General features: G+C 36.8%; 1 protein-coding gene across 1 annotated transcript in view; it reads right to left on the reverse strand.

Annotated features, from left to right (window-relative positions):
• The window catches only part of CTNNA3 (catenin alpha 3), a 772,514-nt gene that overhangs the window by 415,598 nt on the left and 342,286 nt on the right, over nt 1-14,630 (reverse strand). The window contains exon 6 of the mRNA XM_019624456.1: nt 8,652-8,915. Coding sequence (XP_019480001.1) covers nt 8,652-8,915 — 264 coding nt within the window. The remainder of the gene's footprint in view (nt 1-8,651; nt 8,916-14,630) is intronic.

A 14,630-nucleotide genomic window follows, 5' to 3' on the forward strand; every position in this document is an offset into this window, starting at 1 on the left:
CTCACTTATACGTGGATTCTAAAGAACAGAATGGATGGGAGACATGGATGGAGATAGTCTCAGAGACACAGAGGAAAAAACTGAGGGTTGCTATTTGGGAGGGGGTGGGATGAAGGAGAAGGGGAAGGGATGAGACAGTACAAATTGGTAACTACAATATGGCCTCAGGGATAGAAAAGACAGTCTGGGGAATATAATCAATAATGTTGTAAATAAGTTTTAGGGGGCCAGATGGACTCATGTCTTGTTAGGGAGACCACTTCATAGTTGGTGTAGAGGCCTGACCACCACACTGTATATTGGAAGCTGATGTTGAATAATAATGTATGTCAACTATAATTATATATACATATAGTTATGGGACGTGGAGTAGAGAGTGGGAATGGAGTCAATGGAATTGTAATAGATAAGCATGATATTGGGGGTGGGAGGGCAGTAGATGTGGGGAGGGTTGTTACTTTGCGAGGAGTGAAAAGGATAACTTTTGCATTGTTCTGTACACCTGAAACTAACAATAAAATAAAATAAAAAAGTTTCTAAATGTATGGAACAAAATACCACTAGAATTACAAGGAGAAAATGGAATTCTGCTGTAACATAGGAAACTTCAACTACCTTCTTTCAAACAAGTGAGGTAGAAAACAGTAAGGATGCAGGTAACTTATTTATTAAAATTAAGATGCTCAAGATAATAGCTTTTTTAGAACTGTCTACTGAAGAGCAAAGACACGTTTTGTTCAAATATATATATATATATATATATATATATATATATATATGAATATACATGCAACTTTCAAAAAAACATGAATTACATAAGCCACAAAAATAATCTCTACAAGTTTTAAAAAAAATTCTAAAAATACTTCTAAATTGAAACCTACATTCTATGACCAAAATTCAGTGAAACTAGATATTAATTTAAAAGGATGGCAAAAACAAACACAAACCAATGTTTTTAATTTAAAATGCTCTCCTAAGACTCTTAGGCAAAAAAAAAAGGAAAAGAAAAATATAAATTAATTAAAATTGGTACCTATTTAAAAAAAAAAACCCAAAACATAAAAACACTGCCTCTCAAATTTAAGGTATCTAGAGGAAAATGACACCATGAATAAATTTATTTTAAAACAAGGAAGGAAAACAAACTTTGGAAAACTAAAAATAAAAATAAATATACTCAAGATATTATAAACCAGTAAAATTAACCTTCAGAAGTTAGAAAGTAGGAGATAATAATGATAAAAGCAGAAATTAATAAATTTTAAAATCTTAATTACCAAAAAATATCTTTACAAGGAATAGAAAAAGTCAGAATTTTAAAATTTAGATTAAAAACTTTATCATTCATATGTCGCCTCTTTTCTACTTTGCAGAATTTATTAAACTTTTTTGTTGCCTTTGATATATTTTGTGAAGATTCCATGGATATTTGAAAAATGTGTGTTCTTTTGCATGCAAAGTTCTATATATTAAATCAAGGTACAAACTGTCCACTGTGCACATGGATTGATCCATAAATAACAAAGAAAACAAAAAACTACTCTTCTTTGGAGGCCCTGTATACTATGCCTTAAACAAAATTTCTGAAACTAGACTCCAACAAGTCTGAAGTGTGTGTTGTCCACTCCTATTACTCATACACAGCCTCTTCATTACTCCATTTTTTTCTCCATGCTTTTTCTTATTTGTATTCCCCACTAAGATACTCCCTAATTAGCTAAACTAACACTACATTCCATCCCAGAGTCATGGGATGTGAGAAAGTGCTCACACACCTGTTCAGACTCCTAGGGGACTGGTGATAGATCACCTGTCCCATCAGCTCCCAGAGGCAGGTAACTTAGAAGCCAGACCCTGGTCAGCAGCTGGGAAAGTTAGGACATCAAGTGTGCAGTCTAACATTTCCAAGGAGAAGCTCACAGTTGGACTCTACTCTGCCTGCTCACTTTGTTTTTTTGTTTTTTGGGGTTTTTTTTTGTTGTTGTTTTGTTTTTGTTTTGTTTTTTAGCTGAGCCATCCTGCCACTGCCTGCTCACTTTGCACTGAGCCAGGGGGACCAGCCAAAGGAAGTGCTTGCATGCCTGCTTAACACTGCCTCTTTGTTCTCTATGGCCCCAAGGGACTAGTAATACTGTGCCAAAGCTCCCAAAGAGGAGCAAGTTAGGAGACAGTCCCTCCAGTAGCAGCCATAAAAGTTGGGGTGCTTGATATGTGATCCAAACTTTTGCTCCTCAAGGAGAAATTGGAAGATGGGGGCTCCCTCACAGCTGTATGGTGCTGTGCGATGGGTGGAGACTATGGTGAGTGGGCCTCAGCATTTCTTACCTGTTTTGATGTAGGTATGGTCTCAGCCCAATGTACAAATCTGTCAACTAGTTTCTGGTTTTCTTTCAGAAGGAATTGATCTATGAACAGTTGTTTATTCAGCATGTTCATGGGTGGTGGGAGTCAGTAGCCTCCTATTCTGCCATTTTGCTCAGCATAAACTCCATTTTCTCTTAAAAATATTTTTTTTTGTCTTTGATGTACTTAAGTTTCACTACAATATGTGTAAATGTGGATTTCTTTTTTTTTTTTTTTTTTTTAGCTGAGCCATCCCGCCACCTGTTGGCAGCTCACGGCTGCTCAGCTCGGGCTGACTCGAACCACTGTNGGCTGCTCAGCTCGGGCTGACTCGAACCACTGTTGCTCAGAGCTCAAACTCTTGAGCGAGCTCTTAACCAACTGAGCCACTCAGCCGGCCCTGGATTTCTTTTTATATACCTTGCTTAGGAACTTTGGGGCTTCTTAGCTATGGAGATTGGTATCTTCCATCAGTTCTAGGAAATTCTTAGTATCTTTTTTATACTTTTCTCTCTTCTGAATATTAGAATATTTTAGAACTTGTGACACCATCCTCCATGTATCTTAACTACTTGTTAAAAAATGCTTTTTATTGTTGTGTCTCTCTGTAGTGCATTGTAAGAAACATCTTCAAATATATCTTTCAGGTCATTAATTCTCTGTCTAGTCTTCCATTTTGCTTAACCACTGAATATTTTTACGATTATGTTTCTCATTTTAGATAGTTCTGCCTGGTCAATTTCAGCAGCCTTTTGTTCCTTTATCATACTCCTCATACTATAGTGTATAAATGAAAGAAAAATGTACATTAAGAATACTAATTTATATTCGCTATCTGCAGTGTTTGCAAATCTGATTCTGCACTTTGTTCTTGCTGCAGTCTCACTCGTGGTGGCTTGCTTATTTGTGTGTATTGTGAGAACTTATTTTCCTTGGAACCACATGAGAATTTTTCATGAACTGGGTGTAAAGAGCAGAGAAAATTTGAGTTTACTTCTGGCAGGTATTTGGAAGTATTGTCAAGAGAGAACAAGGTTAAATTTTCAAATGGGGTTTTAGAGGCTATACAGATAATATGAATTCTGACCCTACGTCCAGGTAAGAACAGGTTTATGGTTAGAAAATTTCCAAGATGTTTTCTATTATTTTTTTTTCTGAGCCACCTAGAACCAAGATTATGTCAGCCAAGCCTTCCTACTGTCTCTTGTTGTAGGAGATAATGTTTATCTTGTTCATCCAATGAGGTAGTCAAATTTAAGAGTCTCAGCTTTATGAAAAGATCTCATGTGACTTTCCATTTGGCAGTACATAGGCTTCGTCTTCTGTTTTCAGTTCTTGGTCTTTCAAAATCCAAGCTACAGGCCATAATGAAAAAGAAATTACCCACATCTCCTAGCACAATGCTTTTGCTGGTTTGCTAGTCTGGATTTCAGCTCTCTTTGTATCTGGCTGGTCTCAAATGTTTCTAATTTACCTATTAGATTATCTATTGGGTAATCGGGAAAGTCATGACACATTTTTGCATTGAAAAACATAGAAAAATTTGTCATGACTTTCCCAACGACCCAATATGTATTTAAAAATATTTTATCCATCATTTTTAGTTCTTTTATTTCACCATATTTCTAGAAACCAAACCACCTTTTAAAAACTCTTGTTAAAGTTCTCCTGGATATCAGCAATGCCTATTTTTCTTTAGCTCCCAAATGCTAAGCTGTTTGGTAGAGGTCCCATTTCTCCTTCAGGTAAAAACATAAGACTATAAGGACTACATTTCTCAAAATTATTACACTTAGTAAAAGACAGCATATCTTGGCGGTTGCAGGGAACCTAAACTAAGGCTAGATAGCTACTAAGAGAAGAGAATTTTCTTCCCTCTTTGTGCTCCCTTATCACAGAGAAGAGTCTTAGCCGCATATCACTTAGATATGTTTCTGGTGGTTTACCTCACTATAAATTCAGGCCCCAGCTAAAAGTTAGCTAAAGTAGAACCACATACCCTAAGTACATGCACTATCAGTTGGAGAAAAGAGTAAAAGAAAGCAGGGGTAAGGGAAAAATGCTCTTTGCCCCAATATCACAAAATGAAATGCAGCATTCCTATATTCATTCATTCTTTCTTTCTTCCCTTTCTTCCCTTTCTTCCTTCCTTCATTCACTAATATTTACCTAGCACTGACTATGTGCAGAGCATTATTCTACGTGTTGGAGATAAAACAGTGACTAGATATACATAGGAATAATGACGTATAAATGAATATGTAATAAAGGAAGATAAGAAAATCAATATGACAGCCCTTTGAAAATGAGAAAATACTACAAAACTCCTATGTTATTATCATCTTTATCACAAAGGGATCAGGATAAGTCTCATAAATAATGATTACAAGAGCTGCTTTTTCCCTTTGCACAAGAGAAAGTACGCCCTGATGGACTTGGAGTTTCAAAGCAGTTTTCACTGCAAAGTTTCTTTCACAAAGACATTTTCAAAATTCTGTTTATCTACAATTTAACACTTCTCAATTCTTGTTCAGTCACAAATGAAGAAGGAACATCCTATAATTCATATTAGCCTTTCTAATAAATCAATCAATTTAGCCTGAAAAGTATTCTAATTCAACTTCTATTTTCTCCACCAATAAATCTCAGGTTTCATATCCACAACAAGCCATGGACCAGAATGAAAGATTTAACGAAGCTTCAGCACGGTAGTTGTTGAGTAAGCGTGCTGATACATTTCCACACCATAAACGTTTAATGAGACTTACTCCCAACAGAGTATTTACTACATCAATTTATTTCATAGTATTATATTTGCAGAAGCAAGATAGAGCAAAGGTTACTTTGGATCCTTTACCAATACAGCTTCCTGTAAATAAAGAAAAGTGCAACCATTTAATTCACAAAATCATTTAAAAAGGCTAAGTGCTCAATAAATTGGTCTTTATCTAGTTCAGACAGCTTCAGCAGCTATTTGTAGCTCAGATATAAAAAAAATATATAAAATTCAGGCATTTTTACAATCTTGGGCACCTCTAGCTTTGACTGGAACTAAATTTCAAAGGTTGTTGAGACAGTATTAGAATTTCAGAGAGATATCTTTGGGATTCCCTCCTGCCTTATTCAGAAGTGAGTCCACCACTTATTCTGAGAAAGGAAAGACTCCATCACTACTGCTGTGCCCACTCGCATCAAAGCTACACACACAAGCGCGCGCACACACACGTTCTTCTCCTCTCCAACCACTGCCATTTCTTGCCTGTCACAGCCACTTCCAACTAAAGTGAAAAAAGAGAAGTCCCAGAAGGGAGAACAATTTAGAAATCTTCTCTCTTCTTCTACAATCCTAAGAATATAGAATGCAGTGTCTGGGATAAATTGGACCATTTACGCAAGCATCTCCTGACACCATTCTGCTTAGTACTGTAAAAAATGATATACAACCCTATCTGTCTAGAAAATTTTATCTCACCACATTAGCCACTCCCCAAATACAGACTATTTTTACTTAAATGACCCAGACACAAAGCCCTTTGCATTCATAAGTTATTCCATCTTTTAGACTTGGTTATACTTATAATTTCTCTGATGATGCATAGAGACTAACAATCAGCATAAATTGTGTTGAATTTTAATTAAACACATTAAATTATTTCTGTGAGAATGCGATATAGCACAGAAGTTAGAAATATCTTCTGAAATCAGAGAGACTAGATTCATATTCTGGCTACCACCACTCACTAGCATTCTGACTTGAGCAAGTTACCCAACCTTTCTAAGTCCCGGTTTTATTTTCTGTGAAATAACATAAAAATGCCTATCTTATAGGGACTTTGTAATAAGTAAGTGACAAATTCATGGTAAGTGTTTAGCTATCAAGAAATGTTACATTTTAATTTCTGGGGGACCTTTCTACTGGTATCATTGGTATAAAATTAGGAAGAAACAGTCTTGTCCAGTTTTCAATCTTCTTATGAAAATAAGATTTGCATGTAATGGGCAAGTTTATTGAGTCCTCATTACACAGGGCAAGCAATTAGATGATGCAGTATTAATAAAGAGTTACTACTAATCTTATACCCTATGTAGACAAATAGTTACTAAAATTTTCACATAGATGCTAATAATTAGAAATTTAATAAATTTTCACATGGTTATCAATAATTCAAAATTAAATAATGCTGGATTAAAGACAGGTAGCAAACAGAAAAGCATACAGAAAGGTTATTCTAAATTTAAATAAAGTACTAATTTTATAGTGAAATTTATAAAATTAATAACAATATAAGAATTATCTGTTATGTGTTTAGTTTATTAAATTATCAATGAAACTTTAATAGTTTTAATTGCATTCATTTCTTCATTATGGAAGAATCTGCCTCCATATGGTCATCTCCACTAAAGATAATGAGAGCTAAGATTTCTTGAGCACTTATTAAGTACCAGGCACTGCTCTAAGAAATTTTACATGTATTATTAATTTACTGATTCTGACAACAGCACTATGATATAGGCTCTATTATTATCCCCATTTTATAGGTGAGAAAACTGAAAGTTAAATAAGATAACTTTCCTATGGTCACACGGGCAGTACGAGTCACAGCTGTAATAGGAACCAGGCATTTTGGATTTCAAAATCCTTATCCTTAAGCACAACACTCTGTCCCAACCCCTACCCCTTCCACCCCCTGCCATTAAGCAACTACATGTCTGACTTGGGTAGCCAATGATCTTTAACATCATACTTGAATGTTTGATAAATATCTCAAATAGAGTTTCTGAGCTTCCTCTCAAAACCAGCTTTACCCACAGTAGTCCCCATCATGGCTGATGAAAACTTCATCCATCCAGTTGCTCAAGCCCAAAATAAAACAGAACCTTGTATGCATTTGTGGTAGACAGAGTTGTGCTGCCCATTCCCCCTTCCGGGTAGGATTTGCTGCCCAGCTGTGGGGAGTGAGGGCAGCAGACGGCACCCAGCTGTCAGCAACTTCAGTATCCATCGCAGCTGCAGGAGGCTGCTCCCCACTCCCTGGCCCCGGGGTCATACCCTTCCCAAGGCAGAATAACCTGTTTCCAATGACTGAAACGGGCATAAGGCCTGGCTTTTCTGCCTGACCAAGATACACTCAAGAACAACTTTCTTTCCAGAACTCCTTTCTGATTGGTCCAGGCCTTATGGGTCTGGCTCCCAGGTAGACTTCTTCCTGTGCTTAGTCCTGCTCTCTCTTCACACATGTTAATGTTTATAACACCCTGTAGCCCAAACTCTGCCTTGTGGGTGCTTCTGGAGGACCCAGCCGACACCACCACCCAGGATTCCTCTTTCTCTATTCTGTCAAATTCTGTTGGCTCTACTTACTAAATTTAGCCTTAATATCTACTGATGCCACCCCAGTCCAAACTAAAATGGGAGGTGGAATGAAGTGGTGCCCGTGTTACTACAATAGCCGCCTGCCTGGAGGCGGCTGGAGCACTCAGCTGCCTGGAGGCTATTGTTTAGCTTCTCCCTTTGTTCGCCTTCATTCTAAGCGCCACACACAGTCAAGGTGGCCCTTTTATGACTCAAGTCTCAGGGAGTCACACCTCTGCTTAAAACCTTACAATGTATCCCGTTTAACTTGAAGTAAAAGCCAGAGTCCTTAAAAGCCTACCCAGCCCTCCATAACCAAACCCCATTGGGTCTTTGACCCATGCTCCTACTACTCACCCCCCACTTTCCCCACCCAGGCACCCAGGCTTGTGCTGTCACTTCAACACCAGGACATGCCTTCAAGCCTTTGCTCTAGATCTCCACCTGCCTGATTCTCTAACTTCCTACAAGTCTTTGATAGCATCTCATTTTCTCCATGTAACATTCTCTACAATTTACTTAACCTAGATTTATTGCTCTTGTTTTTTGCCTATCTTCCCCTCCTCAAATGTAAGCTTCATGAGGGCAGTGATGGATTATATCCCAAGCACAAAGAACAGTGCCAATAATAAGTATTTGTGTAAGGAGTACATCCTACATTTCATAAGTTGACCGATATAAAATAAAGTCATCATTTCAATCTAATTACCAATCCCAATTTTAAGTTCACTGACTTTTTTGGCAGAGATGTAAAGGAATCAGGAGTCTACTGATAGAATATTTCCCTGCTAATCAGTACATTCGAAGATACAAGATGATGATAGAGTCTGATCGTATAACTGGATTTTTAATTACTCATATTCTAAACTCCAAAACATGGACCTGAAAACCCACTTCTGTTTATTTTCATATTGGGATGACAAATCACGTTTTTAACTTTCTTTCAACTTACTTCAAGCTCATCAAGAGCACTTCCCAGGGTCGCAGCCTGAGATTCCGGTGCGGCCAGCGTGTTCTGGATACCTTGGGAAGCATTTGAAATGACATTGAGGGCGTTCTGAATCTCTTCACAAACTGTGTCCTTGCTGGCTTTGAGAGAAGCGACATCAGAGTGCTCCAAACAAGCTGAACAAATTGAATGCAAGAGAGGGGAGTTCTCCTTTAATGATGCTCGGGCCCCTGCGATTTCGTCCCTCTGGTTTGGAGATTTTAAGTCCTGAGGAGAGAGAAATAAAAAGAGAAGTGCCTTACAATGAGCTATGGGAGACAGAGTTAAACAAAGAAGCTCCATTTTTCTGTCAATACAAATGAAAAGATAATAGACACTAAGGATCCAGCTATAAGTTAAAATCACGGCCATCATTTATTTTTACACCCCTTCAGATTCTGTTAAAATTTCTACAGTAGGAAAGCTGAGCCAATTAGCAAATAAAGGTCACAATGGTGCAGATGTGTAATGCTGAGTAGATCTTGCATTTGTCAGTCATATCCTTATAAGTCAGAAAAATACTTTGGCATTCACATTAAGTGTATTATAAGAGAGCTTGAATTATAAGGAAGCTGATTACCTATTTCCATAAATGCTGATGATTGCATTTAACCTTTTCATTAAAACTAAACCAATTCAGTTAAGAACACTAAATTGAACTTCCCACCATTCAGCTATTTTCTATTCTTTTTCAAAAATACTTACTAATAAATTAATGCCGTATCTTTCTTTGACATTTATTCAACAAATAGTTACTGAGCACTTAGCATATGCTAGCCTTTGTGCCAGATGCCGAGAGCACAGATGTGAACAATCCTACAAGGACCTTGTTCTCTTGAAGTTTATGTTCTTGTTTGAGGGATAGGGGGCCTATACATATGCACTAAACTAGTTAAACAAATACACAAGACAATTTCTGGTAGCGCTATGAAGAAAACACAAAAATAAAATGTCATGGAGACTGATTTGAGAGGAGAGAGCTGCTTTAGCTTGAGTGGTCAGAGAAGATATTTCCACTGGAATGACATTTTCAGTAAATATAAATGAAAACCATTCCAAACAGTGGGAAGAGAAGGTCCTATATAAGTGATAGCTGCTCAAGACTAGCTCAAGATACAGTGAAAACCCTGGTAAGCCCTACCTTAACCAAGTAATGATGGCTAACATCATTAGTGAGGTCACATGGATATCGTGTGCCCCTTGGTATATCGTGACAAGAAGAGCACTTCCCCTCTCTGGTATGCCCTCCAAAAGCCCATGATCCCAGACTAATCTTGAGAAAAACAATAAACAAAACCAAATTGGGGAACATCCTACATGATATCTGGACAGTATTCCTCAAGACTGTTGAGGCCATAAAAAAACAAAGAGACTGGTCAACTCATAGACCAGAGGAAGCTGAGGAGACATGACAACTAAATAAAATGTGGTACCCTGCGTTGGTTCCTGGGAAAGAAATAAGACATTCATGGAAAAAGTGATGAAGTCCAAATAAAGCCTAGAGTTTAGTTGGTAATAATGCATCAATGCTTTGCTTGTTGTGGCAAAGGAAAGATAATGAAGGAAACCAGGAGAAAGGTAGATGGGAAATCTCTGTACTATCTTTGGAACTTTTCTGGAAATTTAAAAGTAGTAATATAAATAGACAGCTTATTTTATTTTATTTTTTATTTTATTTTTTTTTTAGCTGAGCCATCCTGCCACCTGTTGGCAGCTCAGCGGCAACTCAGCTCAGGCCAGGAATCAAACTGCTGTTGCTCAGAGCTCACTCTTGAGCAAGCTCTTAACCAACTGAGCCACTCGGCCATCCCTAGACAGCTTATTTTAAATAAGACTAATTCAAGGGAGCTTAATAGCTAATTCATTCCACATACACTATCTAATGTCATCCTTATAAATGTCATCCATGATAGCTACTATTCCCCATTTTAAAGATGAGCATACTGAGGTTTACAGAGTCTAAATTCCTAAGCCAACTGACAGATCTAGATGGTGGCATTTCTTGTGATTATAAATTAAGTCAGCGTGATGCTAAACCATGATCCTAACAACTATGTTATCCTCTTTCCTGAACAAGAAGGATTTTCCTTATTTGCTATAAAAGGACAAGGACTTGTATTTGTATAATGACTTATGGTTTATAAATTGCTTCTAAATATAGTATCTTATTGATCATCACAACACCTTTGGAGGCAGTAAGGCTGGTATTATTAGCCCCATCTTAACTAAATAGGTGTTGAGTGTAAGAAGATTAAGAGGCTAGTAAAAGAACGATGATCTAACCCTAAAAGTAAATTCCATGCTTTTTCCCCAAGACTCTGCTACCAAGGAATAATGTTGCCTAGGTTCAAAAATGGCTGTGCTACTATAGTTTTAGTTCCTTCCTTTCTGAAAATAAAGGCTGTCTGCTACTTTTCGCAGGCTTTGGGGGAGATTAACTTCTTTACAAGATATAGGGAGGACAGTTTGAAGTAGCTGTCAACCCACTGCTTATACTCACTAATTACCCAAGAAAAGACACTTTGTGGTTTTCTTAGCCAGCTATGATTTCCCCCTTATATTTCTGGTCTGAGTTCTGGTTTCAGCTCTGCCATTAGCACTATAAACTGAGTAGTCTTTCAGTGTCTTTTTCCATCTATAAAAATGGGGATAATGATGTTTCTGCCAACATAACATTGAGTAAGTAACACATCAGAAATGGAATAAACTTGGAAAATTGCAGAGACTTATATAAAAAATACAAAATTATTTTATTCCTTAAATTTATCAAACTTGGTGTACATATCACAGTGTGACTTGGAAGATAAGCAATTTAATGTTTTGAAAGGATATACACAGCTCCTCAGCAGAATAACAATGAAAAGTATAAATTATCAGAAAGGTGAAGAAAATTCTCTGAATATTACAGTATAATCAAAACATTATATAATTCCCTCTAGAGTGACCTACCCATGATGTATATATACCTCTTTATCTAGAATGGCAGGTCAACATTTAGGTAGTTTCTGAAAAGAGAAAGCCTTTGAACATATATTATTACAAAGAAGGTTAAAGTTAAAAAGTTAACTTCTTTTACTCTGATGGTGGCTATGTATATCTGATGGTAAATTATGGTAACTCTAATGCTGTAGGGATTTTGAAATTTAAAAATTCGATTATATTTTTGGCTTTGAGCCTAAGCTTTGTTATCTCTGCCCAAGGTAATTATAGAATCTTTAATGAGCATTGATATCCCAAATAGCAATCTCAAAAAGCCTGTGAGAAGGAACAAGCTCCGTAAGCATAACAAAAATGACGTATTATTGCATCTGGTAGGGGAAAGAGAGGAGGTTACAGAGTTTAGGTAAGGGAAATAAAGAAGGCGGGGCCATTTTTCCTAAAGGACATTCCAAAGGATACATTTAATGTAATAAATAGACATGTAAACAAAAAAGAAACTAGTGAATGTCAGCCTTCTAAGCAAAAGGTTATGGTGATGTTTGTGTTATTTTCTTTTAACTGATGATAACCATAGGTTTGAAGATTCTTAGGTTGTCTATTTATCCCAAAATTTTAAACCAAGTCAAAATAAGAATTAAATGGTAGGGTCAATTAGGGATTTCTTTGGATGGAGAATTATAAAGAATTCAGCTCCTCAGAGATTGATGCTTATTGAATATCTTTTTTTAAATGCTCCAGAAGAAAAAGTTAACATGAGATTTCCAAGTTAAGTAGACATTAAATGCTTCCAGTTGATGATAAAATACACAGATGAGATTAAAAAAAATAAAATAAAATTTTACAAGTCTGTGCAAGTGGGTAGAAAAGTAACATGAATTTTAACCCTGGCAAGAGAACAAAATATATTTAAGGATTTTAAAGATTAAAGAGTATAAAAAATGGAGGGCTCTAAACTATCAGTTAATTAATTCATCCATTCATTCAACAAATATTGTTGAGCTCCTACTATACTTTAAACAGTTTGCTAGATGTTAGGAATACAAAGATAAAGAGCTTATAGATCAGAAGAGGAAACAAACAAATCTATGTGGGAGTTAAAATAGAGTTGTTCATAGCATAGAGGAACATCCTTTGGTTTGAGGGGATTCTAAAGAAAATTTATCAGAGGACGTGACTCTTAAACAATAAGTAGAAACTTTCCCTGTAAACAATGCAGAAGAAAGAAAAACAGGCAAAGAACATAGCATGTGCAAAGGCCTGAGGCAGGAGAGAGCAAAGAATGTACAGGCCATGGCAGGTGGCACCACAACAAACAAGTAAACCTTGAAGATGCTGCAGTTTGGTTCCAGATCAACACAGTAAAACTAATATCACAATAAGGTGAGTCACAAGAACATTTTTGTTTCCCAGTGCACATAAAAGTTATGTTTGCAATACTATAGTCTATTAAGAGTGCAATAGCATTACATCTAAAAAAATGTACATACTTTAATTTAAAAATAAATTTTATTGCTCAGAAATGCTAACCATCATCTGAGCCACCAGTGAATGGTAATCTTTTTGCTGACAGAGGATCTTGCCTCAGTGTTGCTGGCTGCTGACTGATCGGGGTGGTGGTTGCTGAAGGTTGGGCTACCCTGGCAATTTCTTAAAATAAGATAACAGCATCAGTTGACTCTTCCTTTCATGAACGATTTCTCTGTAGCAGGTGATGCTGTTTAATAGCATTTTATCCACAGAACGTTTTTTTAAATCAGAATCAATTGCCTCAAAGCCTGCCACTGTTTTATCAACTAAGTGTACATGATTCTAAATCCTTTGTTGTCATTTCAACGACCTTCACAGCATCTTTCATCTCAAGAAACCTCTTTCTTTACTCATCCATAAGAAGCAACTTCTCATCTGAGAAAGTTTTATCATGAGATTTCAGCAATTCAGTCACAATTTCAGGTTCTACTTCCAATTCTAGTTCTCTTGCCATTTCTGCCATATCTGCAGTTACTTTCTCCACTGAAGTCTTGAACCACTCAAATTTATCCATGAGGGTTAGAATCAACTTCTTCCAAGCTCCTCTAAATGGTGATAATTTAACCTCTTTCCAAAAATCGTGAATATTCTAAATGGCATCCAAAATAGTGAATCCTTCCCAGAAGATCTTCAATTTACTTTGCCTAGATCCATCAGAAGAATTTCTGTCTATGGCAGTAATAGCCTTCCAAAATGAATTTCTTAAATAATAAGACTTGAAAGTCAAAATTACTCCTTGATCTGTGGGCTTCAGAATGGGTGTTGTGTTAGCAGGAATGAAAACAACATTAATCTTGTTGTGTATCTCCATGAGAGCTCTTGGGTGACCAGGTGCATTGTCAATGAGCAGTCATATTTTGAATCTTTTTGTCTGGGCAGTAGGTCTCAACAAGTGGGCTTAAAATATTTAGTAAACCACGTTGTAAGCATGTGCGATCATCCAGGCTTTGTTGTTCTATTCATAGAGCACAGAGTAGATTTAGCATAATTCTTAAGGGCCCTAGGGTTTTCAAATGGTAAATGAGCATTGGCTTCAACTTAAAGTCACCAGCTGCATTAGCCCTTAACAAGAGAGTCAGCCTGTCTTTTGAAGCTTTGACACTAGGCATTGCCTTCTCCTCTCTAGCTGTGAAAGTCCTAGATGGCATCTTCTTCCAATATAAGGCTGTTTTGTCTATATTGAAAATCTCGTGCTAGTGTTGCTACCTTCATTAATTAGCTTAGCTAGATCTTCTAGATTACTTACTGTAGTTTCTACATCAGCCCTTGATGCATCACTTTACACTTTTATGTTATGGAGACAGCTTCTTTACTTAAACTTTATAAACCAACCTCTACTAGCTTCAAACTTTTCTTCTGCAGCTTCCTCACCTCTCTCAGCCTTCATAGATGTGAAGAGAGTTAGGGCCTTGCTCTGGATTAGGCTTTGGCTTAGGGGAATGTTGTGGCTGGGTTGATCTTCTCTCCAGACCATTA

The sequence above is a fragment of the Hipposideros armiger genome, unplaced genomic scaffold, assembly GCF_001890085.2.
Source record: "Hipposideros armiger isolate ML-2016 unplaced genomic scaffold, ASM189008v1 scaffold_15, whole genome shotgun sequence".
Lineage (NCBI taxonomy): Eukaryota > Metazoa > Chordata > Mammalia > Chiroptera > Hipposideridae > Hipposideros > Hipposideros armiger.